At 37.0% G+C, this 27,580-nt stretch overlaps 1 protein-coding gene across 1 annotated transcript in view; it reads left to right on the top strand.

The window, feature by feature from the left end:
• The first annotated feature begins 530 nt into the window (after window positions 1-530).
• Window positions 531-27,580, top strand: part of PRIM2 (DNA primase subunit 2) — a 106,388-nt gene continuing 79,338 nt past the window's right edge. The window contains exons 1-7 of the mRNA XM_061990217.1: window positions 531-578; window positions 776-946; window positions 1,593-1,696; window positions 1,993-2,072; window positions 7,864-7,984; window positions 26,467-26,562; window positions 27,364-27,501. Coding sequence (XP_061846201.1) covers window positions 793-946; window positions 1,593-1,696; window positions 1,993-2,072; window positions 7,864-7,984; window positions 26,467-26,562; window positions 27,364-27,501 — 693 coding nt within the window. The 5' untranslated portion in view covers window positions 531-578; window positions 776-792. The remainder of the gene's footprint in view (window positions 579-775; window positions 947-1,592; window positions 1,697-1,992; window positions 2,073-7,863; window positions 7,985-26,466; window positions 26,563-27,363; window positions 27,502-27,580) is intronic.

The raw sequence follows: 27,580 nt of genomic DNA, 5'->3' as shown, positions 1-27,580 counted from the left end.
AATTCGGAGTAATTAATACTTTTATTTCTAAGTTACATACACAGCATTTTATGTCCTGGAATCAACATAAACATTAAAACTATTTATTGGATATCATATTTACATGATCATTACACTTGCGTATTTCATCTCCATGGGTGTTTTGTGGGGGTTTCACAGTATTTGAAGTCTGCCTAGAGCACGCACATTGCTTGGAAATATGCGTGGCAAATTACATCTTTCACGGTGGTTTACCCATTAACTACCAGAATCCAGTTCCAACTTGGTTCTACCAAGATCCCACTGTCTAAGACCCCGTTGCTTGCATTTTGGTTTGAATCTTCTATTCATGTGCGGTTACAGTAAGTTTAGGTGTTGCTAGGATACCAACTACTGCTTTCCTTTAAGTACCACACCACAGACACGCCTCAGCGGCCGCCCGGCCGGAGCGGGAGCTGCCATGTTGGTTGGGGGCAGCGCTCCCCGCGGCCGCGCACGCTCCGCTGCTGCCAGCCAATGGCGGCGCGGGAGGCGCGGCGCGGCGGGGTGAGGCGGCAGCGCGCGGGAAGCTGCGGTGCTCGTCCGGCGCGCGGCTCCAGGTGGGGGTTTCCGCGTTACGGCGGCTGGCGCGGGCGCGGTTGCCATGGGAACAGGGGGGTGACCACTGCGGGAGGGGGCCGGGGGCAGCCCTGGGGCGGCTCGGTGGCGGGCGGGCCCTGTCCGACCCGCGGGCTCGGCGGCGGCCGCTTTTCCCGGTACGGCCTCCGTCGTGGTTAAAGGCCTGTGTCTCCCTCAGGACCGGCGGCGGCGAAGATGGAGTTCTCCAGCCGGAATCGAACGAAGCAGGCGCGGCTGGCTGGGGACCGTCGGGATCTGTACCCCCACAGCTTGCAGTTCTACCTGGAGCCTCCCGTGGAAAGTATCTCTCTGGTGGAGTTTGAGAACTTTGCTGTCGACCGCCTGAGGCGTGAGTAGCGTCCCTGGCCTCCCCTCCCTTTCCCCCTGCAAGCTGTCAGGACTGCGTGTGTTTTTGGCGGGCTTAGGTGCTCGCGTTGCCCGTTATTAATGTAAACTGGCTGCCTGCTCATGCTGAAATGAATCCTCTTTAAAGGAAACCGGGTTACTTTATGTACTTCAGAGAGCTGAGGCTGACTTAAGAATATATGTTTACTGTGTAGCAGCCAAAACTGTATAGTTTTGGGTTACACAGGTAGTTTTTATGGGCATATTTCTTTTCTAGATGTTGTGACATATCTGATATCTTGCAGTACAGTGATTCAGATTGTTTTGGCTGGGAGCAAAAGTTTTTCTGAACTAATGGAAAAGAGTTAATCCAAAGTTTCCATCACTACAGTGGAAAACAGTGTTCTTCAACTGATCCATCAATTGTCTGTCTCTCTGTCCTTGTTGACTGTATGGATCCAAAAGTTGGGCAGGCTGGTCAGGACTTATGGGCCACACCTTATCCTCCATGTTTCTTACCCCTTTGCTCCCATACCACTAAAAGCAGTTCCTATGGCCTTTCTCCAGTTGGTGTGTTTCCCAAGACATGATACAGTTAGATTTCTTTTCAATATGTTGTCTCTAATGTGAACTTTTCTTTTTTTTTCCAGTGCTCAAAGTAGTTGAAAGCCTTGGTGTGAGCTGTCTAAGAGGCAGTGAGCCATACAACACTAAGCTGGAGTCTGAGCTCCGGAAGCTTAAATTTCCCTACAGAGTAAGTAAAAAGCAAAAAAGGGAACTTTATTGCACTTTTTTTTCTTTACATCTTTCAAGAATTCTGAATAAAAGTAGAGGTGATGAAGTACCGTTCCTAAAATCTAAATACTGTCCTTTTGTCAGAGGTGTAGTTTTAAGAGTATCTATTTGTTTCCTTAGGATAGCCCCCTTCTCTTGTGTTTATCATCTTACAGATGAATATTAATTCACTGTTGAACAAAAAATATAAATTAATGGTGGATTTTTAGCCTGGGACATATTATTTATATGAAATAATAATAATGTGTTCTGTAGGCTTTGGCTGAGGATGATTATGAGGCAAGAAGAAAAGACCATATCTCTCATTTCATACTACGCCTTGCTTACTGTCAGTCGTAAGTACCTTTTGGATATTGCTCTACTCTTATTAAATGTAAATGTATACAGTTAGTACATTGCTTTATTGTAGACATTACAGGTATTTTAGAGTTGCATGGCTAAATAGAATGTTAGGCTCAGGCAGAGGTGGTTTTTTTTCTGGGAACCTGCTTTCAACTGTGATGAAAAGAGATAATTAGGATCAAAATGAAGGTTCATATTTTGTAATAATGAAAACTAGAAAGTTTATGCTTTTTTAGACATGAAATGTATATTTGAGTCTCTTCCTTTTGACATTTTTGAGATTAAAGTGCACTTGTATTAAGTGTTTGTCAGGCATTCACAGAGATTGATAATTTAATTTTAATGAACTTAACTGCTGCATATGCTTAAACTATTGATTACTGACCAAAACTCTAGGTAAATAGGCTCTATATTGTTGTCTCGAGAGAGAGCCTTGTTTCTGGCAAACTAAAAATACCGTTAGAGTTGGAGGTTTCCTCTACTGACTCTGCTTTCCTTCCAAATTCATTGCCGTGGATAGTTGCACTGCAATGTTTTTGTCACGTTAAATCTCAAGCGTAAAGTTGGTTCTGTCAAGTGCATTCCTTTTACTTCAGATGTAGTTTTTGGATGAAATTAGAGGTTTTCAGTGCTTTGTCTTTTACCAACTTTGTTACGTGTCAGTGTGAACTCCTGAGTCCTTGCCATTCCCGTCCTGTTTTTAGAATGAAAACTGGCAAGTACAAAGTGTGTAGTATTTTGAGTAGTTAAATCAATTGCACTTCAAGTTGTAGTACAGTTTGCTTTAATTAGGTGAGTGTGGTAGAATACATATTATGATACTGTGATAGCTGACGTGACTGAAGTGCTGTGCATGGATATAGATTTGTAAGCAAAAACAGGTCAGGAAGGCGAGTAGGTGGGATTGTTCTCTGAGCCAAGATATTTGATTGATAAACTAGCTATGATGCATGTACAATGAGGAACAGGTTGTGGATGTGAAGATCAATAGCAGCCTTCACTGCAATAACTCTGAGAGTATAAATTCCTGAAAGAAGAGAGCAAATTGAATAGCAGAATTACAACAGAATTTCCTTCTACCTCTCTGTATTCTGAATATATTATTTGTGGTTATGAGTAACAAATGTAATATTAGTTTATTTCTAGTGCTTATGTTTCTTGTATATATTTTTATAAATTCCCTTAGGCATACTGATCCTGCTGATTTTTACAAGACAATATCTTGCTTTAGCTATATTGTAAGTTCCTATCAAAATCTTCCAAAAGGTAGTATATTAAGTAGCCTGGGACTAAAAAGCCCCTGAAAACGTAGTTTTTCTTATTGTGCAGCTACTGCCATTTTGCATAGTCACTTTGGTTTCCATTATCCTCTTACTTTAAGCATTGAGTTATTTAGATGAGACCATTACATTTCTGTGGGAGATGAGGCACTTTGAGAGTGTTGATAGTGACACACTTGAATAAAGTTCTGCTGTTCTGGTAGGCAGAATTATCTGGTGGCAAGAATCTGATCTGAAATTCAGGACACATCTACTTTTGGTTGATCTGTGGCTTCAGGAACAATGGATTTGGGTCAGATGTGCAGAAGGCACTACAAGCCACTTAACCAAATACCTAAATTTCAGGCTTTTGCTCAGAAATGGAGTTCACTAAGCTTTATCCAGTGTGCTGAGAAGGAAGGCAAGCATATGTGAATGATGAGGACTAGCATGCTGAGGGAGAGCCTCCCTCAGTCAGAAATAACCAAATGGAGACTTTTCTAAACATTCGCTTTTGTCACTGATGTCCTATCTTCACCCCCTGCCCTCCATCTCTATAATGGCTCTGGAATCTCCTGGATTTAATGATAGATGCAAATAATTGGATTGCTGTGGGTTTTTTTTTTTCTCTGCAAGCTATCTTTTCAAAAGAGGATTCTTGTCTTTTGTATGAGAGCTCATTTAACTGCAGTGCTTGTGTAGGAAATAAATGTGAGACATGGCTCAGACTTTGTGTTTCAGAGAAGCATCTTAAGAATTAGACTATAATCAGAGCGGGGATAGACAGCTTGTTGAAGGTGGATAAAATAAATATAAGAGCAGAGATAAATATAAGCCATTTTGGGCCATAGGATCAGCAGCAATGAGCCTGACTTTGTAGTCTAGGGATCTTGTTAGGGAGGGAGGGCCTTGAATAGAGCTCCAGGGCACTCTTTAAACTATTTACAGATTTATTTTTGTGTTCCTGTTTACTTACAGATAGTTTGATACATTGTTTCATTAAAGCAGCTTGATAGTCAATTTCCATTTAAACTAGTTTTGTTCATTTCTTTGAAAAAGTGGGCTGGTAAAATGTAAAATAGCATCTTAAGCACTGTGAGATGACCCTATACCCAAGTGCTTTTCATTCTCTCTTGAACAGCAGCTATTTCAGGAATAAATATTTCTGTGCTCTAAAATGAGCATGTGCCCCAAAACATAAAATTGAAAGGCAAACAGAATATACTGTTCTCTTTTTATCATTTTAAGTCAGAAAAATTAGATTGTCACAAATCATTAGGTTAATTGCTGAAAGCTATTCAGCTAAGAGTGTTAGCAAGTGTACTTAAATAGACATAACTGCCAACTAGGTTGAATTCAGTTCCTTGTGGCCTGCCAGGCAGTTGAGCTTTCAGGCTTGTTTTCTAGAGACACAACCTTAAGTTTGCGGTTGTCCAACAGTGCCACCCAGGGGTACAAGTTTACAACAGCTTTTTTTGCATCAATCCCCACTCATTGGCTTGTTTTGTTTGACTTTACAAGATCTGAAGTGTCCAGTTCTATCATTCTTGACTGTTAAACTTTTAGTGTTGTCATCATCTCTTGACTGTCCTGCCTTCTGAGGTCCAAGATGTTAAAGCTTCTTCTCATATTGTGTTGCTAAGATATGGTATATACAGGCTTGAGTGAGCAGTTTCATCCACACCTTTCTTTCACTCCTCTCGTAATGTCACTTATGTAAGACCAGGAAATAAGATAACCTTGTTTTAACCGCTTTCATGGTGAACACAGCTCTGATGAGAATTTTGCATGCATATGGGCCACGACCATGCATTTCTGCTCTGTCACTTTATCATACCAGTTGTGAACAGTCTTGCAAGTCACAGGAGCATAATCTTCACTTACTTAAGATGGCAGAAATAAACTTGCCCCTACTCTGACAGCAAAGCTCTTCTATTTAGGAGGTTTTTGAATATGCTTTTGTGCAGTTTTCTTGGTGGTTGTTGTCTGTGTCACAAAACAAAGACAAAAGTTTTTTTATCAAACTTAGTAAGGCCTTTTTTCTACCTCCTGATGCTTTTGTTCTATGTGATAAATTAAACTTGTGTACTGAAATTGCTGCCTCCTACACCAAGTAGCATTTACTTATATGTGCTTTATATACCCATGTTCCCCTTCCTGTCTACCTTTTGAAATGTAAACTCTGAGGAATCTTCTGGTGTTGGTTGCCTAGTAAATAGAACTCTGGCCCATGCCCAGACTATTTACAAATTAACATGAAGTTGTTGGTAGCTGTATGTAATTGCAGCATGTGAGCTTCGAGTCTTGAGTTCCAGATTTAAGGGCATTTTCTTGTCTAGAATTTCTAAAGTACTTCTATGTTGGTACTTCATAACAAATATGCCAGTCTTTCCTACTGCTACTTTGGGGGCAAAGAGAATTTTATTTTTTCTTTCCCACTGAGTTCTGTTCTCTGATATGAAAGAGCCTCTTCTTTTGTATTATTTTAAGTCAGGAATCTACTGATCTGACTTAAACTGTTGAGTATTCTGCACAGAAAAATATTAAGTGGCAAAAGCACGAGGAGATGTCCCTAACGTCTGTGCTTTGACCACCTGAAACTGTTTCATCTTCAGCAGCAGCTTGGTTAGTTATTTAATGCTAGTGACACTGCTTTTCAGTTAAACTTGTTGTCTTGGTCATAATTATTATTGTTAATATGTGTCTGGAGTAACAGTGGACAACTTAAAAGTATGTTAATAAAGTAGGAAGTGTGGATTTAGAAATGATGTAAAACTTTCTGAAGACATAAGGAAAAAGTGAACACAAATTATGCCCTAAGGATGATATTCTTAGGAAAGTCATTTTTAAAATATACTCTAGATATAAACAGTAATGTAAGTCAGCATATCAGCTGGTTTGCCAGCTTTTGGAAGAATCCAGGTATGTGCATGTATTGTGTAAGAGAGAACATTAATGTTGTCTTGTTTTGGTGACTTTAGTAGCTGGGATTAGAGCCTTTGATCTGCTCTCTTGAAGGAAAGGAAGAGTAAGATACTAGCTGACCTCCAAAGTAACTGTGTATGCTTGAGGTTTTGTTTTGTTTTTTTCTCTTCATGCCCTTAGGAAAACAAGGACAGTGTAAAGTTGAAGAATTAGGAAAAGAGTAAAATTGTCACATCCTAGGATTTAGCTACCCAGAATTACAGAATGGTAGGGATTGGAAGGGACCTTTAGAGATCATCTAGTCCAAACCCTCTGCTCAAGCAGAGGAACACACAGGGATCACACAGGATCATATCCGATCGGGTCACACAGGAACATATCCAGGTGGCTCTTGAAAACCTCCAGAGAACGAGACTCCACACGCTCCCTGAGCAACTGCAGATCAGTCATAAAAGCATGAATTTCTATTTTAAGTTGCATAAATTATTAATACATCCCAAGCACTGAAACTGTCCAAAGGGTTGTACTTTACAAAGCACCTTAACAGGCTCTTTCCGTCTCGAATTATAAGTGGAGTAATAATTACTTATCTTCAAGCCATTTTTCAGGCGGAGTTTTTGTTCACAAAAACACAATCAACTCTCTTGTAATTCGGTGGTTGCCTAAGGGAAAAGCTGCTTAAATAATATAAAGAGACTATGTAATGCCACAGTATTGCTGTACTCTGTAAGTTGTCATGGCAGTGCCCCACAGCATAGTTCTCAGTGGCCAGTTTAAAAGAATGCCTTGTGACAGGAAGATAGTTACCATTTGCAGTTCTTACTTGGACATACAGGGTGGCTTTTGTTACTCCTATGTTAGTACGTACTTGCTATAGCTTTGAGTAACATGTCAATGCCTGGGAATCTGAGTGCTGGGATGAGTACTTAGAGTACTAGAGACAGGCTTTGGTGTTGATTTTTTTTTTATGCTGTCAACTGACTCCTGTCCCTGTGTTTATTCTCCTATTTGCTCTCCTGCAGTTGCTACACCCCTTTTGCTCTTTTGTCAAGTGTTAGATGTTCTATTTGTATTCTTCACAACTTCACTGTATTTTCCTTTTACCTGCTTCCAAGGTATATTTGTTTCCTCAGATAGAGCACTATTTTTATAGTGTCTGAGGTAGGGGTATGTGTGTGCCTTCAGCTGGAGGTACCTCAAAAATAAGAATTAGAAGTAGGCTTCATAATGTATTTGCCTCATTAGATTGTGATATTAACGGTAGAATGAAGAAGTATTAAATACTCAAGGACAATGTTATTTGCAGTAGGTTATTCTTTTCTAAAGCAAGAAAGTACTAGTGAGTACCATTTAAAAGAAACTAACAGTTTCGATACCTACAGAGCAGTTTTAAATTTTGAGATTGACTGTCTCTGTTCGTCCAAATCTTTGTCTCTTCACAATCTGATTGAGTGTTCCTGCCTGAAGGATTCCTGCCTCTCTTCCTTTTGTGAGCCCCATGCCAAAGTCAGCATTACATTTAATACTACATTCACTAGATTTGACATCTAGTTTATAAAAAGAGAATAATCAGAAACGTTTTTTGATTATTTCTTTGCAGTGAGGATCTCAGGCGTTGGTTTCTTCAACAAGAAATGGATCTCTTGCGATACCGCTTCCATCAACTGACTGACAATTTAAGACAGAAGTTCTTGGAACATGTTAACTTATCATTTGAAGCTGTAAGTATGTTACTGTCTGTATTTGTGTTGTGTTGCATCTACTTTTTTAAAAATTCTTGTTAAGATAGTTTTAGTGTTTCTGAATATCCAAACACTTAACTGAAAAAATGTGTGATTACAAAGATAAGTTAATGATGTTTACAAAAGCCGACAGGAAGTATTTTTGTTTCAAGATCCTGCATGGGTTCAATCTAATATATATTCTTCCAATACGATATTTGTGTGTCTAATCTGTCCAACAAAGCAAGTAACGCTCAGGCTGGAATACATTTCTTTTAAATGTGAATGATGAATTAAGTGATAATTCATCTTAAAGTTTTCAGTGCTAAGAAAGCAATGACTGTGTTTGATTCATACCCAAAGTATCTGTGCAATCCATTTGCATCAGATTACTGACTTCAGTTAGAAAATAGTTTTGGTCAGTATGTGTCTCTAGCATAAACTTTGCTCTAGAACCTTTGCAATCTGCTAGTGATGGGATTGTCAGTCTTATCCAATCCAAGCAATTCTATGATACTTTTAAGATGTTGGCTTCTTGCTATAGTATCCAAATCCATGGAGATTTTGTACATTGTACCATTTCAGAAATTGATATCTAAAAAACTATGGTTGTATGTTTGTAATTTGTATTTGTATAAATGTGATCTAAAAGTAATTTACATTTCACTTGCTTGTGCATATTATGTGAGTTACTGGAGCTATAGGCGTGTTATCAGCACTATAATTTAGTTTACAAAACAAAAAGGAAAAGCTGGTAGTAGGTATAGTAGTTTAAAATTGCCTACCATGTTGAAGGATTTATAAATAATTTTTAAAGAAATTATGTGCAATTAAATAACAGTTTTATTGTTATGTAGCCATTATACACACACATAAATCATACTATTTTTATTTAATGGACCATTTGATTTTGGCCCATTAAGTACGTGATATAGCAAATGCAGAATGTAAGTTGTGTCCAAAATTCTGTAAATGCTCTTATTCCACAGCTGTTGCTTTCTAATGAGAACTTAGGTTGAAAACTTTTATCCTTTTTGACTTAAACTCATTATAATTCTTTATCAACTCATGAAAAACCCTGAGAATACCAAGCCACTGTTGTTTTTGAGATACTTGAAGGATATTACAAAAGAGTTCCTGATATTATGTGCTGCTTCATTTGTCTGAGTGGATTGAAGGAAAATGTCTATTGCAGTTTCTATGTTAATGGATTCAATACAATTTTGCATTGTAACTATGAACTATTTGCTAGAAATGTCTAGCTTTGCCTGTAAGTCTCAGTAAACTTAAATTAATAAAGACAAATGTACAGTCATCACCACTGGAAAAAACCTTTCTCTTAAAATACTGCTTAATTAGAGGTACTTAAATATTCTAAAATACATGGCTGACATATATTGTATGTTGCTAGACTCAAAGATCTGGCACAAGTTTGTGTTGATAATGAAAGACTGCTTGTGCAGTGTTGGGAAGGAATTTTTCTAGCTAAACAATAACACATGGGCTTTCCTGGGTCTTTGAGAGACTATTAGAAATGTCATTCTTTGATTCAACAGGCCTTTCAGTGAATGGCACGTTTGTGGAGCTATATTTCCATTGCTTATTCCCCAGTCTCATATTGTGCTGTCACAGTTTCAGCATTCAGGCTTGTGAGAATAAATTAATGTTTGCAGGTTGCTGGAAATAGCTAGAAGTGTGTTTTGGTTCTGTGCTGTTGGATGTGCCTTCAATATGTCAAAATGATTCAGAAGTTATTACTTACGCCTGTTGAGGCACCAAAGCATCATTTCATTGAAAATCTACTTCCCTTCTATTTCCAACCACCCCCCCCCCCCCCGCCTCCAGTTCCAGTGGGAATTCAGGCAAAACCAAGCCCTTTTTTTCACTGTCATGTATGAAACTTTTCAGTAGTACTAAAGAATTCCATATATATCTGAAACAGGTCTAAACGATATGGTGCTATGTATGAACCACTACAAAGCAAGGCCACTCTAAAAGCAGTATTCTTTTTCTCAATGTTACATTTGAAGAATGTAGGAAGTGAATTATTCTCTTAATATTTCTCTGTTAGAAGTTACAATGTTTTAATGCCTTATGGTGCATAAAGAGAAGATGGAAGCGAAACTTTCTCCTCTACATATTAGTAAAGGGAATGGTCTTCAGGAAAAGCAATTAAGTTCTGATACTAGAATTCAGTTAGAATTACAATTAAAGATAGAAATTCTACTGTGGAATTTCAATTGTTTAAGATGTCCTAAGAAAGTTAATTTTTTTTTTAAAGAGAAGACAGGTGCCTTGCATATTTTAGATAATGGTTCTGTTCTTCAGAATTGTAGTCTGAGATAGGCCAGAGCTCCTGAAGTTCAGACCTCAGTGTATACCAGCGTAGGTGTGTCTCTAGCTAACAATTCTAAGAACTGCTGTAAAGAGTGTTTCTTAGTATTTAATAAAAGAACTGGTCTACTTTTTTGTGGGAAGGAGAAATGAGTGGATTATCTTGTACAGTTTTATCATAATTGTCTTCACTTACAGCACCAACAATGTGAACCTAGTATTGAGAATTCAGTAACTGTCGCTTCCTCCCCTTTTCATGTTTACTTACACACATGAGAAAGTAAGACATGTTTTCATACAACTTTTTTTGCAGAGCTTTTGCAGGCTACTTCCTGAGATTTTGTAAACTGTGGATTGAGAGTTTTGTTTTATAAAATCAAGAAGTCTTTAGTCCCACTCTGGGATAATACCTAAGCAACTGTTAGATCTTTCATGACTTTAGTGCCAAAGATCTTATTTAGCAGCTTTTTGGAAAGAATGAAGTTAACAACTAGAAGAAAAAAATACCAGACTTGTGGAATTTTTTATGACAGCCAACTGCACAGGGTTTGAAATGATAGTAGTTCTGATCTCATGATTAAAGAGAATTTTAATCAAAGAGCAAGAGCTTTCTGAAGCTAAAAATAGAAACTTAATGCAAATTAACGCTTTAATTTTATAATAGAATTTCTTATGTTCTGTGACTTATATTGGTGATGGAGCAAAGTACATGTGAAAGAGTGTATTAAAATAAGAAAATACTTTCTCTGGGGAGTTTTACCTGATTATAAAGCTGCCCTTTACTTTCCAAAGGAAGTCTTTTAAAGTGTTTGGATTATAAGTGATGCCTTCAGTATAATGAATTTGTGTTTGAACATGCATAGGATTATGATAACTGAAAATTTTTTACAATATTTTTAAAAATAACCTTCCCTAAATATAGTATATATTATTGAAATTTGAAACTTTTTATAAGCTCTTACTTGAAATTATTTGAAATTTTACTGTTGTGCTTCTGTTTAAAAAATGAAATGGCTTCATCTTCTGAAAGGATATAGTCAACATTTCTGACAATAACTTCAGCTTTTGCTTTTTGGCTGGAGTATGGTACGTCAATGAAACTATTTTCTTTTTGCTTTTAAGGCATTTTTTTGCAGCGTAATGAATGTCAGATTCTTAATCACATAGCGAGGGAGAAGGTGTTTTCATGATATACTGTTTTGCCAGAGATAATACAAGAATAATGAAGACTGGTGTCCGTCATAGTATCTGAGACCAACTGTCTTAACTAGTTCATTTCTATCAGCTATTTTCTAATGTATTTTTCAAACAGCTTTAAAGCTATTGGAATTGCATTAGAAATAATTTCAGCTTTGTGCTGTTCAGACACTTTAAACTTTTTTAGATATCTTTTTGAAACTTAAACCAGATTCAATTATGAAGATAATATCTATCTTAACAGTCATTTATATACACTTTTCATGAATAGCTTCCACCTCAAAACTATTAAATTGAGAACTTAATCAATTGAAACGTTAGGCTTAGTCTAGGAGTAGTGTTTGATACTTAAACTTTTACGATAATAACTTTTAGGAAATAATGTTTTGATAAAATATTGTAGGTATTTACTAGCTCATATAAAATGTAGTTCTCTTAGAGCAGTGTCAACTAATTGATAGCCAGTTGTGAGGTGTTTCTCTTGATGTTACCTGTTCTGTGGGAAAAGGGCTGTTTGAATAGCATTTGCCTTGTGTTAGTTGAAGTCCTGCAGTCTTGTAAAAAGCATCTACTTGTTCAGCTTAGAGCACTAGACTTGAATGAACATTTGCTAAACTTTTCTGTTCAGTAATTCTGCAGTTCTCTTGTTCAGTAAAGCTTTTAATCCTTATTTGACACTTGAATTTCTGAACCTGTCTGTTACCTTGTCTGTCTTGACTTTTTATTTAATACCTCATAGATGGCTTGCTGTCAGGTGTCCATTAATTTTAGGGAGCTGTGTAAAGGAGAAGAGACTGCAAGACTTGTTAATTGTCTTGCCTCAAAACTAAGCTTACTTTAAAAAAAAATAGACCACCAGGCATAGGTCCATGACTTCTTATTTTAGAGTTATGTGGTTTGTTAGCCTCTGAGTACATTCAGATGTAAGAGTTTCCTGCTTTTGATCTTTCATTGCCCTGAAAGTGCGTGCTATGTTGCCTTTCTTGACACTTTAATATGGGATATTCAATATGAGAAGATTCTGCTGTACAATTGTGTGTTTATTTTGTTTGGGTTTCTTTTGTGAACAAGAAATATTTACTAATCTGTCCAGTGTTTCTAGATTTTGCTTATTTTTAATCTATACTTTTAAAGAGTATTTTCCCCTGATAATGTTGAGTGGTTTTCTATCACAATAGGAGAGTCATGGAATGGTTCTCACAGTGTAACAAAGTTTTTGGTCTGTTCTATACTTTATGTACATGTAAAAGCCCCCAGTTTTTAGGGGACAGTGCTGTCATCATCCAGATAAATACTGAAGATTTTTATTTATGGCATGTAATTTTCATCTCTCAAGGCACATTAAATAGTCTGTGAGCAAAATCAGTCACATAGGGAGCACAGGAAATCCTTAAGCAGCACTCAAGAGAAGTAAATGCTGACATTTAAGGTGACAGAGCCCATCAAAGAGAATATGCAAACACAGGTGTGCAGTTGAGATTTACATTAATTTAGGAGATTAAAGCATTAAAATCTTACTATAAATGAGTAATTACAGCAATGATGCCTGACAGTTTCTGGCAGTAAAAGCCACTAATATAGATTTTAAAAGATGTTTAAAGAGAAAGAGAGTGAATAATTTAAATATTGTAGTCATTGGAGAAAAGATTTTGATCTCAAAGTAAGTTTCTTCAGTATGTGAAGGAATTCTATAAAGTAAATGATTTTACAGGTGATACCTGGCTTTAACTAGAAAGTAATTTTTCATTCTTCCCATAGGCTGTGGGAATCTGAGGTTTTCCTCTGTTTATGTTAGCAGTACTTGATTTTACTTCTGCTAGATTATGATACAAGACCTGTTTGAAGTCAGCTGACATTATGCTAAAGCCTCATTATTTTGCTTAACTTCATCAGTGAAATTGGTTGCCTTTGTGGTTTTCCACATGCCCTCAGTGTATGGAACCTCTCCTTCATCCCCTTATTTCTACTCCAACCTTATCACTTACATTTTTTTGTGATAATAATGCCTTTAGACCTTGTGTCCCATGAGATAAATCCTGGTTCATTGATTTGATGTTCTCATAGCCTTTTTGACATAATTAGCATAGTTACAGCTACTACCACAAATTGTTACTGAAAAACTTTAGATGTGTATGTAAATTTGAGGAAAACTGTAAGATATCTGGGTCACTCGTGTTCCTAGAAATTCCTGGATTAAGGTGTTGAGTTGTTCACATACTTGGTCTTACAGAACCTGACACTGAGGAAGTAATTAATCATGATAATGGTGATAACCCTAGTTATAAAAATAGAGCAAATTTATTCTTTCTTTCACTCTCTGTGTTGCTTGTCTTTTTCTTGCCCTTCAAGGCTGTGTGTATGTATGTCACATTGCACAGTAACTCCTGAATCTTAGGTTGGATTTTTGCATGCTTCTAAATTATGAATAGGTACTTCTAATACATTCTGCTTTTTTTAGCAGTTGTTTCATGAGTTGTTGGGAAAAGTGATGAGAATATTCTCGTTAGAGTTTTATTTATGTGTGGTTTTTTTTCTTCTAATATATAACAACTTGTGCTTTGTAGCATTAAAGGATAAATTGGGTCGAAAGTTACCTAGTCATGCTGATAGCTTAGCTTTGCTCAACACTTAGAAGTGGAATTCACTGGACTGGACTGACAACTAAGATGACAGTTACTGTAAATTAGTATTTGTAATAATGCTTCCTTAAAAGGAAACTGTACTAGCAGAGATCTGAATTGTCTTTCTTTTCATTCCTGGTTAATGTAACTTACAGGTTAATTTCTGTAGTTACTAACACTTCCTTGTCGCCATGAATATGTCTTCTTCCTCAGCTGTTGCTCTGTCCTTCTGCTTGCTAAAATGAGAGTTAACAGAACTTTCCTCTTCGTTACCTTTTCATGTAGGAATTGTCACATATCTAATTAAGACAACTGCCTCATATTCTGAGCCCTGTGACTTCTAATTCCTGGAGCAGGTCTGCCTTACTCATTTTGCTCTTCTCTCCTATTTCTTTTATCTGTCTAATCTTTCTTTTGCAAAGTAACCCTCTGTATCTTACCCATCTCATAATCTTCCACTCCTGCTTACTGTATACAATCTTGGCAGAAGCAATGCCTCATTTTAATCTTGAATTCTGGGAGATTTTTCATTAAATGCTTCAGTGAAACTGGTAATACACTCAAGCTAGTCATAATCTTTTTTCAGTATTTTAATTTTGAAGAAAATTTAACAATTCACTACCTGTCTTCAAGTAAAAGCTGTCCTGCCAATATTGTATACTTCATCACCGAATTAACCGCATGCAGCACTTTGAATGTTTGCATTTTCTTTGTCCTAACTTCAACTTCAGGTCCTTCTGGTGTTTCTCAGCCAGACCTTTATCTTCCTTTACAGAAACTACTTTCTAGTCTACTCACTCATGCTTGTCTTCTCTCACTATGTCTGAATGTGGATATTTTGATTATTTTAACTTGCCCTTTCTGTGTTCTGTTTCTGTGGTGAAGGCACTAGGGATTCACTTCAAATTTTCTTCTTTTTTGTGGGTCTGTGTTATTACTGTTACTATCATCTCAACCCTTACCTGACAGTTAAAAATACTTTTTGGCTACTAGCTCTTTGTTTTCAATTAGTTTTGTCTTTCTAATTTTCTTTGTTAGATATTCTCCTAGCTTGTTTGGTGTAGCAAAGCTGTGTGTTTCCTCTAGAATACCATTTACTTCTTGGCAGTGTCAGAAGTGTCTCCTTTGAAGCCCTCAATCTGACTTTCAGCCTTGTGTTTGCTTTGCCTTGCATAATTTTAACTGGTCAAGACCTACCTATTGTTTTTAAACATCAAATGAAAGATTTATCCTTTCAGCATTTGCAGCTGAAGGTGATAGCAGACTTAAGAGTGCTACCTCTCATTTTTAGACCCCAAACCTTTATCCTTATTTACTGTTTCATGAGTGATGAATGATGAGAGAATTGCAAGCAATGGGTTAAAAGTATTTAAAAGTTCCAGTGACTGCTTATCACAGAATGTTAAGGGTTAGAAGGGACCTTGAAAGATCATCTAGTCCAACCCCCCTGCCAGAGCAGGGCCACAAGGTCCTGAGTAGGTCACACAAGAACTCGTCCAGGTGGGTTTTGAATGAGCAGGAGACCTTATGAAATCAGCCTGAGAAGCAGTTGAGGGAGGGAGCCTATGTTTTGGTTATAAATTGTGGACAGAGCAGACAACCAACCAACTTCGAAGTAGATTCAACAAGATGACAATGCCCAAAATGAGATAATTGCTTCATTTCTACCATTCTATGATTTCTCTGTCAGGTATGTAAGGGGTGTTCTTTCATTTTTTTGGTGTGCATCATTCGGAGGAGCGATCCCTCATGCACCCAGCACTGCAATGATGACAGCTTTCTAAACTATAAACCCAGTTTTGGAGAATGCTTTCCTGTTACAGATTTGGGTAACAAAGGCCTCTGTAGGTTGGTGAAACACCACATGTTGACTTGGTTATCCAGTGGTTCCTTTCCACTTGGTTCTTGTGAAAACTTAGTCATCTTAACCAGTCAGACTTTGTTTCTCTCTGCAGAATGTTTAAGGGTCTCGCTTCTGTTTATGTGGACCAAAATCTTCTGTGGTTGCTTTCAAAACGCTGTATATTATATTCATATATTAAAAAAGAAGTGTTTCTTAGCTTCTTTGCCTTTGACTCTTTCAATAGCACTTAGAAGATGGCATTGTTTCATTTAACTTGTGCATGAAACAATCATGGATTTGCTTGCAAAGTTTCCAGCACCTCTATATTTGTGTCTCTCAGTGGTCATCATTCTGCTGCTTTACTTTCTTTAACTTATTTCCTAATGTCAAACCTAACTCCGCCTCCAGTAACATCTTGCACTCAGTTTATAGGAGATTCAGTGGAATTGGTTGGTCACTTGCTCATGAAAGTCTTGATCACTCTTATCAGAGTGACTTTAAGGGCTTTTGTCACAATATGACAATTGCTTTTTTCCCCCTCCCTTTGATACCTGTTGCACTGTCATAAAGGCAGTGAGATTGACTTGAACACAATTTGCTTTTGACAGATCCATGTAGGCTGTTACTTGTTTCCTATGTTTTTTCTTAAGTGCTATCAGGTACTTTGATTCATTGCTGTACTTTTACAGGAATTTGACTTGCTATGCTGGAAAGTGGAGTGGAATAGAATGTGGAGTGTTATCCTAAATTTATTTATTAGGAGTGTTCTTGTCATCATCTTGACTGTTCTGATTTCCTGTGACCCTTGCTTCATCTTACTTTCAACCTGTTTGTTCCTTAAAATAGACATAGTTACTCTTTTGTTACTTCACAAGAAATGAAAGTGAATAGTTACCCTATCTTTAGCTGTAGTATGAAGATGATGTATAATTGAATTTAGATTCCCTGCAATACTTCTGGTCTGTATTTATTTTTTCTGCACGCTGCAGAAAGATAAGCTTCGAAGTGTAGTATATTTCTTCTTGAATACTTTGTTCTGTGTTGCTGTTTCCTCTCCACAGAGCATAAAAAATCCTGTTTCAATTATCTTAGAACTTCTTCACCTCTGAAGGGCCTTTTGACATTTAAAAAAAATATTATGACTTTTTTATAACTAGATGCGCTTTTTTTTTTGGTAACTGTCAGTTGTTGCAAAATTAACCATAGTAATTATTTTAATAAAAGGCTTTGGATCATAGCAATGGGGAAAGAAACAGCAGATGAGAATAGTCAGTTGGGGGAGCTAATGCTCTGTAGTGCATCTGCCAGCATCTGAGAGAAAAGAATAAGCATGGCAAAATAAAAGGGCAAAATCCACTAGTGTTTGAGTTAATTTTTTTTTTTTCCACAGTAGCTCTTTGATGTTGCATCTGAAGTGCTTTTTTTAGTAGCTTTAAGTGTTAGAAATTAAACTTCTTTAATTTCCATTTTTATGATCAGAGCACTCCTATGAGAGACTTTCTGATACTACTATTATGCTTTCTTCAAAGCATTTATCTTAGTAATGGGGCAGTTGTACAAATATTTGTAGTTTAGTATCTTGGAAAAAAGTTTTATGGTTGCCTTTATTGGATATAGAAGATTTTAAAGTCAGATTAGGATTGAGAGTGAGACTAGTTTGTGTCTTTAATTAAGACAAATATAGGTGAAAGAAAGTGTCTACTCACAAAAAGGCTGTAACTGTTGTTATCCATTTTGTTATCAGGTGTATAAACCAAAATGTTCTTTTGATTTGGTTTCTGGCTTTGTGTTGCAGAGGCATCAAATAACATTTCTTCCTTTCCCACATAGGACAAGGGAAAACGCTTAAACATGGACACTGTCTAGAGCTTAATTTTACTGTGTGGAAATGTATGTCGAGCTTAAACAGTAACTTATGTCCAAGTAGGCAGCAGTTTGCATTTATGAAGGAAATAATTCTGAATTTTATCTTGATTTTCTGCTACTTGAGTTGTCCCTTTACTTGAAAACCTATGATACTTGTCTTATAGGTGACAGCAGAGGTGAGAAGTCATGCATCTCTAAGTGTGAAATAGTACCTTACTGCCAAAGTAAGCTAAAAATACATATTCTGTCACTTAGCTCCATGCTTAGAGTTGTAACAGAAATAAAATTGTGTGTGGGAAAGCTTAGGAGGAGTCTTAAGGGGTTTTTTTTAGATGCTAGAATTTGTTAAATAAGACAGCAAAACATTCATACCATTATCCCTTCAAAAGACATATCAAGTTACTAATTCTAAAGTACTTAATTTCAAAGGAAGTAATAAATTTCACAACTGAGTAATTCAAGTTTCATAAAGTACATTTAAGTGAAAGCAAGTGGCAGCTTTGTCACATAATTTATGGTTTCATTTTAAAAAATGGGTTTTTTTTTCTTTATCTGGAAAAAACTACATTGGTATCTAGGTTTATGGCTACCATCATTTACCAGCAGTTCTGGCACACCAAGGGGTCCCAGGAGACTGGAGGATGGCAAATGTGATCCTCATCTACAAGAAGGACTGGAAGGAGAATCCTGTGAACTACAGGCCTGTCAGCATAACCTCAGTGCCAGGAAAATTATGGAACAGATTATCCTGAGTGCCATCCTGAGGCACATACAGGATAGCCAGGGGTTAAGGCCCAATCAACATGGCTTTATGAAGGGCAGTTTTTGTTTGACCAGTCTGATCTTCTGTGACAAGATGACCCGTTGAATGGATGAGGGAAAGGCTGTGGATGTGGTCTTCCTGGACTTTAGTAAGGCCTTTGACACAGTCTCCCACTGCAGCTTCCTGGAGAAACTGCCTGTGCATGGCTTGGATGGAGCTACTTTGCAATGGATGGAAAACTCTGGATGGCCAGGCCCAGAGCAAGTTAAATCCAGTTGGTGGCCAATTATCACCGGTGTTCCCCACAGTTCAGTGTTGGGGCCTGTTTTGCTTAACATAATTATCAATGACCTTGATGAAGGGATTGAATGCACCCTCAGATGACACCAAGCTGGATGGGTGAGTAGACCTGCTTGAGGGCAGGAAGGCTCTTCAGAGGGATCTGAACAGGCTGGATTAATGAGCTTAGTCTGATTGTATGAGGTTTAACAAGGCCAAGTGCCAGGTCCTGCACTTGGACCACAACAACCCCATGCAATGCAACAGGCTTCTGGCAGAATAACTGGAAAGCTGCCAGGCAGAAAAAGACCTGGGGGTGTTAATTGACAGCCACCTGAGGATCAGCCAGCAGTGTGCCCAGGTGGCCAATGGCATCCTGGCTTGTATCAGAAATAATGTGACCAGCAATGCCAGGGAGGTTATCGTCCCCTTGTACTTGGCACTGGTGAAGCCTCACCTTGAATACTGTGTCCAGTTTTGGGCTCCTCACTACAAGAAGGACATTGAGATGCTGGAGTGTGTCCAGAGGTGGGCAAAGGAGCTGATGAAGGGTCTAGAGAACAAGTCTGATGAGGAGTGGCTGAGGGAGCTGGGGATGTTTAGCCTAGACAAGAGGAGAATGAAGGGACATACGATTGCTCTCTGCAACTCCTCTGAAGGGAGGGATATGGTTTAGTTTAGTGATGGGTCTGACACTCTGAGGTTAGTGGTTGGACTTGATCATAAAGATCTTTAACTGTAATGATTCTCTGATTGCATGGGGTCTTTATTTACCCTCCTCCAGTGGATCCTTGAACTATAAGCATGTTATTAGTGATGGAGAAAACTGGCATTTTGCTGCAGTAATTCTAGTTGCATATATTTATTTGCACATATGGTGTTGGTGATGTTCTATAAAATTGTGGAATTAAGTAATAAATGTGATGGAAGAATATATAGCTACTGGGGATGTCCCTTTTCACCTTCATAAACATAATAAACAACAGTTTGTAAATGATGCAAAATGCTAATTAAAACTTTTAATTTGGTAATCATCTCAGTTTGATTAGAAACAGATGCTAATTATTTGCAGAGATCTAAATGGACCACTAGAAGATAGCTTTTATTGCTTAAAATTGACTTGTCAAACTAAAGTCAAACTAAACCCCAAACTCTACAGTTACTTATGCCCCTTTAGTGCCCCACAGCACTATGATTCTTACTAAGTAGTTTTGTACTGTGCAGTTCATCATTTGTGTTAAATAGGACCTTTGGAATCTACTGTAGGGTTGAATCCTTCTGTACCGAATACTATAGGGCCACAAAGATGATTAAGGGAGTGGAGCATCTCCTGTATGATGAAAGGCTGAGGGAGCTGGGGCTCTTGAGCTTGGAGGAGACTTGAGGGATGATCTCATTCATATTTGCAAATATCTAAAGGGTTGGTGTCAGGAGGATGGAGCCAGGCTGTTCTCAGTGATGTCCAATGATAGGACAAGGGGCAACGGGTATAAGCTGGAACATGAGAGGTTCCAAAGAAATACAAGGAATAACTTCTTAAATGTGAGAGTGATGGAGCACTGGGACAGGCTGCCCAGATGGGTTGTGGAGTCTCCTTCACTGGGGAATGTTCAAAACCCACCTGGACGAGTTCCTGTGTGACCTACTCTAGATGGTCCTGCTCTGGCAGGGGGATTGGACTAGATGATCTTTTGAGGTCCCTTCCAGCCCTTGAGATTCTGTGACTATATGTGCTATTTCTAGTTTGAAGTACATTCTCATTCTGCTTTGAAAAAGTTAAGTGCTTTGAAATAAAAATTGCAAAAAAAGGCTGCAGTAAAAATGAGATGATGAATAGAAACATTCTTCCTCCTAATCTATCTGAAAACAACCAGTCAACATTTGGAATGCAGTCTGCATCCTGAGGCAGGTGTCCTTCTGTAACCCTGGATTTCTAAAGTAACAGGAAATGGCAGCTGTACCAGAAACACAGTGGAGAATAGGTATCTTCTACACCATGTTCTTCAGCTTATGATAGAAGAGCTGGGAAGGAATTATCACCCACTGCTTGGGTGATAATGTGCTCTAGCACTCGGGAGCTGACCAGATCACACTTGACTGCCATTTATCGAATGGTTTGGAAATGGTGAAAGAATAGCAAGTCCTAACCTGATCCTTTTAGATCCTCATGTGTTAGCAACTGACAGTTTTGGGTTCTGAGAAGAAACCGTAGTATAGACAAGGGGAATGGTGTCATTGAGCGTCCTCTCTTTTTCTAGAAATACTTTAGAAAATATTTTGGAGCATGTCTTGGGTTTGGCGGGGATAGGGTTAACTCTCCCCAGCCGCCGCCAGGGGGCGGGCCAGCCTAGTCAATCACATGTGACTGCACATCAGGGCAGCAGCCGGGCCCTGGCGGCGCTGCGGCCGGTGCCGGAGCTGAGGCTAAGCACGGTGAGCGGTTACACTGGCCATAACTCGTTTTTCTGTGTCCTTTGGTCATCATTGTAACTGCCTACTCTTTGTAGTATTCCATTAAATTGTCCTTATCTCAGCCCACAAAGTTCTAGAACTCTCTCTTGATTCTGCCCATCCTGCTGAGATGGGGAGGAGTGAGTAACTGGGTGGTTTGGTTATTGTTCAGCTAGGGCTAAACCACCACAGAGCATAAGGAAAGAGAGAAATGGGAAATCAACAGCATATTTCTAAAAATAATATCCATATGTTGTTGAAGAAAATAAGTTTTTTAGATAATTAAGGTATTAATTTATTTTGTAGTGGCTGAGGTTAAGAATGTTTTCGGAGTGAATTTATTCTTGCACAGCAGTGAATGCAGTAAGTTTGGAAATGTATTTTTTATTTTTAGTACAGCAGCATAAAAGCTGATAGTACAGTTTGCACAGGACGTAGTTACACTGCAAACAGAATTTACTAGCTGTTGTTTTGGATGTAAGCTTCATAAAATGGTCTTATAAGACTGTGATTGAATCTAGAGAAACATTTGTTAACAAGTTTCTGTAAAATTGAGTCTGACATTGACATCCTTATTTGTAAATGGAAGAAAATCTGTTGGCCTATTTCTCATAAGGATGTTTCTTAGCTCTTTGCTTCTACAGGTCTAGTATTATGTGTGTGGTGATGTTTCTAGAGTAATCTGCAGTAGTTATTTTGTTTAGCTTTACTGAACAAAATGTTTGTTAGGAATGCTGAAAACTGGACCTGTGGCCAAAATGAAATTGATATCTCTTAAGAAACATCTGTATCAGATTTGTGAACAACAGATCTGCGAGTCTCTGGAATTTTCTATTTAAGGCTTATCATGCTTTTAATTGATAGGACAGCTGGAGATGGTGTCCTTTCACAGTCAGATTGGTCTTCCTTAAGAATATAAATTTAAAGTGTATTTAGACAGTTAAGGATATATAGGTAAATACTTTCATATTCTAGATTTAGCTTAGTTTGTACAGTGATATGTGACAATGGAGAAGATTGACTAGGAAATGATTGTTTTGGCTGTTTCATAGTTAATAGCATGCTATTGAGAGACTGATACCATCCTTTCTTCAGAAGGGTGTTGTGCCATTTGGGCACTGGCTGCTCAGGGACTAAAAGCAAGTTTTCAGATGTTCTTAGGACACGAGTGACATGTACATGCAAATACTTAAAGCTGAGCCTTGGAAAAAGAAGTGACTGGTGGGTTGAATTCTTGTTTGTTACTGGGAGATTTAGAAACAGCAACATTAAGTAGTTGTGCATTTATAATAGTATAATATATGGCTGCACCTTTATCTCTTCATTAAAACGGAGTAGGAATATCAAATTTATTTTGAAGTTTTTGGACTGCCTCACTACTAGTGTTTGTTTAACCAAGCCTTACATATTAAATTATTCATATTTTAATCTAAATTTATGTGTCTTTGTGTTTCCAGGACAACTCTATGATTAAAAATCAATGAATAAACTGCACATAGAAAACAAGAAGTAGTGCAACTTGTCCCAAATCCTTGTTTCCTTCTCCTCTTGTGCCTTTTCTTTTTGTCTTGTTTTTTGGTTTTTTTTTTTCAGATTTTTTAATATCTCAAAAACTTATGGTGAAATGTTGAGTTGTTTGAAGCTATGGTACATGATCCATTGTCACTAGAAAGGGGCAATCATTTTCCTGGTGTTATTGTTCTTTGATTGTGCAAAGCACAGACTGACTTGGTGATAAGCAGTTGCAGGTTACTCAACTACCAACAATCTAATAAAGCCCAATTAATAAACTGTTTTCAGTGGGGTAAGTTGAATCAGTTTAGTTGGGAGAGTCAGATGAGCACCAGATGACACCCTCAGAATAATTCAGTTGATCTGAATCTTTTGATTCACTATTTCATCTGGTGAACATCATTGAGCACCGTCAAAAGTTAAGCAGTCTGTTTATCTTTCCAATCTTGATTAGAATCTTAGAAGCTAAACTTAATTGTGTCTAATTTTTTAATGATTACCGGAATGTGTTCTTGCAGGTGCCATTTTAGATAAGAAATTATTAGATGTGCAAACTACAGTGTTCTTATTAAAATAAAAAGGCAAAAATCTTACCACCTAACCTTTTCCAGCTTCCAGGAAAAATTAAGGTATAGATTTCTTGATGCTCTTTATACAGAGATACAGGCATGACCTAACTGAAACCTGAGTCTGAATTTAGACTTTAAGGAGTTTATTTTCCTTGCATTGGACCTTCAGTCAATTTTACACAATTCTATATGAAAATGGCAAAATCCTCATTGCCAATGCAAGGTTATTTTTAATGTTTTAGTCTTTAGGGATGCAAGTTTTATTTTAAAATGTGTTCTGGAGTCATCCTCCAACCTTAGTTAGGGGCTAAGGGATAACCTTGTTTCTTCTCCATTAGGTAAAAACATGAAGGCAATGTGAATTTGGTGAAAAGGCAAGGAGCAAAGTGTTCACAGGGCTGCTGAACGTTTTCCTAACCTATAAGATTTTGAGGCTGTAAGAAGTAAATTATTTAACAACTTTATAAATGTTATTTATACAATTAATACTGTTATGCAATAATATTTGTGTTGGTTTAAAAAACACAAGTTATTGATATTTTTAGTAACATTGTCCCCAGTCTTATCCAAATCTTTAGTCATGGCTCATTAATCTAATTTTCTGGAGATTTCACCAGGATCACTTTTATCCTAACAGTGTAAAATCAAAAGTCACTGGGACTTTACATCTGTACAAGATTGATCTAGTCAAATTACTAATAAAGAAAGAACTGGACAACTTGTAAATTTTGGAGTCAGTATCCTTATTTTGTATGTGTATTAAAAATAAAACCCCTTTGATATGAAATGTAATACTGAATAAAATGATTTTATTGATGAAAATGAGAATTTCTTTTTCAAAAACCAAGTAAGCAAGGAATTCTTGCCTTTCACTCTTTTCATTCTTCCTCCAGTACTGCAAGCCTGTCTGTGAAACAGTCAGTGAACTGTGTTTTAATGGCTTTCTAAAAAAAAAAAAACCCAAAAAACCACATATATCCTTGGCTTGGTTTGATTTTATTTATTTATTTTTAAATTAAATATGAGATCCTAGAAGAAATAATGCAGTTGTTATCACCACAGCTATATACAACACGCTGTATTGTTTTTATTCAAAGGCAGTTTCACCAGGGGTTTGGAATGACAGGGTGGATTAGGCCCTCTCTTAAGCAATTTCTACTGAGAAAGTGTAAAACTCTTCTATTTGAGAAATGGAAGTCACTATTCTGGAATTAAAGCTTTTCATCTGTACTAGGTGAAAGGCAGGTGAAAGCTTGCAGGCTGATGCTATGACTTGTATTTCTTGTTTAAATAAGTATAAATCTATCACCTGGGAGATCTGGAAGGGTTTTGGTAGCACTATGTGAAATGTGTATATAGTTGCAACGTGTCACTTGTGAAAAGCAGGAATATATCAAGGACTAAGAAGAATAAGGTTGTTACAGAAAGTGTGTTCTTGCAATTTACATAAACACATTTGGTTGTTTTGATACAGCTATTTTGTTAAACTGTTTTTCTTACAAGCTGATTTTCCTTCAGCATTAGATTTTCACATGCGCAGGTACAATGCTACTGTATGTTTTCTCGGTCTTCAAAGTTACATTCTTCTGCCTTGCTGGCAGCTTTATTATTATTTTTTAAACATGATTTTCCTGAGAGAGTACCATGAATTACATTCAGACGTGGACAGGGTAACCATAAGCCTTCTAGACATCTCTGCCTTGGCTATTTCATGTGCATCTGTCAAGTCACTTTCACAGAGGATTTGCTGAGCTTCTCCATGTCTGAAATTAAAGATTCTTTCCTATGACTTCAAGAAAAGTATTTTGGGGTTTTTTTTTTTCTGTTTTTCAACTGAGGGAGCCAAGTTTTGTTCAAATGCTTGTTTAACTGCATAGAAATGTCAGTCAACAAGTTAGATCTTCTGCCCCATTCAGGTAGGAAACTGAATTGCTTACGCACATCATTTCTCATGGGGAGGAAGGACGTGGGAGTGTCGTTATCTCGTGTTTGGAGTCTGGGAATGTGCTATACTTTGGTTATGTCTCTGTCCATCTGTGTTTTAGGAAAGTCTTATATGTTCCTTAAAATGTAATCGCTTTCAGTCAGGAACTAGTTCCATTATACCTTTCAGGAACATATTTTACAAATACTTGAGGCTGCTGTTGCATGTTTTTAAGTTGCTAGGTGTCATCGCTGGATTCCTAGCATGTGGAATCTGTTATATGAGTGGATTTTTAAAAAATTATTACTTTTCAGGGTTTGAGCTCTAAGCTTCATCACGATTTAAAGCAGAGCAAATTGATTTCAAATTTTGTTCTTGTTTTTTTGTTGAATAAAACCCCAAAATGATTTATTGACTAGTAAAATCATTACAATATGCTAATTTTAAATGTGACTTTTCTGCTGTATTTTTGTGCATTGTTAAATATTTTAAAAAAATTATATACACTTATGTATAAATGATATTTAGGTTTTTATATTAGGAAGTATAACATTATCCATGATTTTCCAAGACAGCAATTTTGTCTTATGTACTTGTAAGTTGTTAAATTAGAGCATTGTTGCTTGACTTAGCTATTTCAAGAATTGGAAAAGCAGATAAGATTATTTTTGTTTAGAAGTCTGGTTTTAAAAATTAGTTGAAACTGATGTTTTTAAGTCTGTCAAATTTGTAGAAGTCCTTACTAATAGCCATTGAGACATCATGTTTTGTTTTAATGCATATAATAAACCTAGAGATGAGCAGTGATTGCCATGATTGTTATTTTGAAAAGGCTGACTTTTTAAAAGTGCTTTATAGTTCTTGTGTTGATGTTTGAAATGATTACATCTAAAAATCTGCAGTACTGCTTTAGACAGAAGTTTATTTAGCATTACTGATCACCAGTGTTTTGCTAGTTTCTACTTACTTTTTAGTGATCACTTGCTGAGTATGTAATTATTTTTCTCTTGTCAACTGAAGTTATGATATATTTACAGATTAAGTTATCTATTAGCTCATGTTAATAAAAAAAGCCTTATTCTAAAATGTTTCAGCAGTTTTTAAAACAAGCTCTTAATTTTAGATTAGTGAAGACCTGAAAAATGAATTGGAAAATGAGCTACATACATCAACCCCTGGCTTCACTATGACTAAAGTAAAAGAACAAATGTTCTATAAGGTAAGTGGAAATAGCTAAGTTTCAAGAAATTTGCATTAACTTGCTCTCAGTGAAATGTGGAGTTACTAGTTTGAAGTTTACATAATGCTATTGCTAACACTTCCAAATTAACTAATGATAGTTCCTCTTCTTCATGCCAGTATAAGGGTAAAGGGAGGGACTGTGAGAATGAAGGGAGCTTTAAGGTACTGCTACTGTCTTCTGCTATCCTTTGTCTTTCACCACAAAACCAGACAAATGACTTAACTTGCTTGACTGACAGACTGTTCAGGATGGAGACGTTCTCATCTATTGCTGAAACTGAGTTTGCTGTGATTGTATTAGTCTGAATTTTTTTTTGCAAGAGAGCAAGGAGAGAGAAAAGAAATATCTAATGTAGTCCACTGATTCTTCTTTAAAGCAGGGTTGGTTAGGTTCCAGATCTGTTTCTAAGACATTTATTGTCTAGCTTACTTAAATCGAATATTTCAAGTTATGTGAAACAGAAGTCCATTTTCAAATATCAAATCAGTAACTGACACAAAGCTACATCATTGGGATAATAATCGTAGATGAAAACTTTAGCAGCTTATTCTAGCCTTGCATGACTTTTTTGAAGTAAACAATACTTTTCCACTAAAATAAAAATCAGCTCTTCCAAAGTCAACATTTTATTTAAAAATCTTTGTGTTTTGTGTTGATGGAGTTTCATTAAGACAGAAAATGCCTTAAAGCTTTACCAGTCCATCTTGAATCTTAAGGTTGCAAACATTGTTACTGCGTTATTTTGCTATTCCACAAAATGAGTTTCTTCTTTCTTAGGTTGGACTTGCAGATGCTGTGGATCTATTCAGAGCCAGAAGAGTGTTTATTAAAGATGGTTTTGCATTTGTGCCACTTAAAGACATCGATTCAATTGTTTTAAATAACTACAGAACAAAGTTATCTAAAGCACTGGCAGTAAGTCTGATTTTTACAGCTTTTCTTGCATTGTTTAGTGACATTCTTGAACAGTAGCCTTTTCAATTTTAAAATTTGT

Source organism: Colius striatus, chromosome 2 (assembly GCF_028858725.1).
Source record: "Colius striatus isolate bColStr4 chromosome 2, bColStr4.1.hap1, whole genome shotgun sequence".
In the NCBI taxonomy this organism is placed as follows: Eukaryota; Metazoa; Chordata; class Aves; order Coliiformes; family Coliidae; genus Colius; species Colius striatus.
The sequence above is the reverse complement of the archived record's forward strand: the minus strand, read 5'-3'. Positions and strand labels throughout refer to the sequence as shown.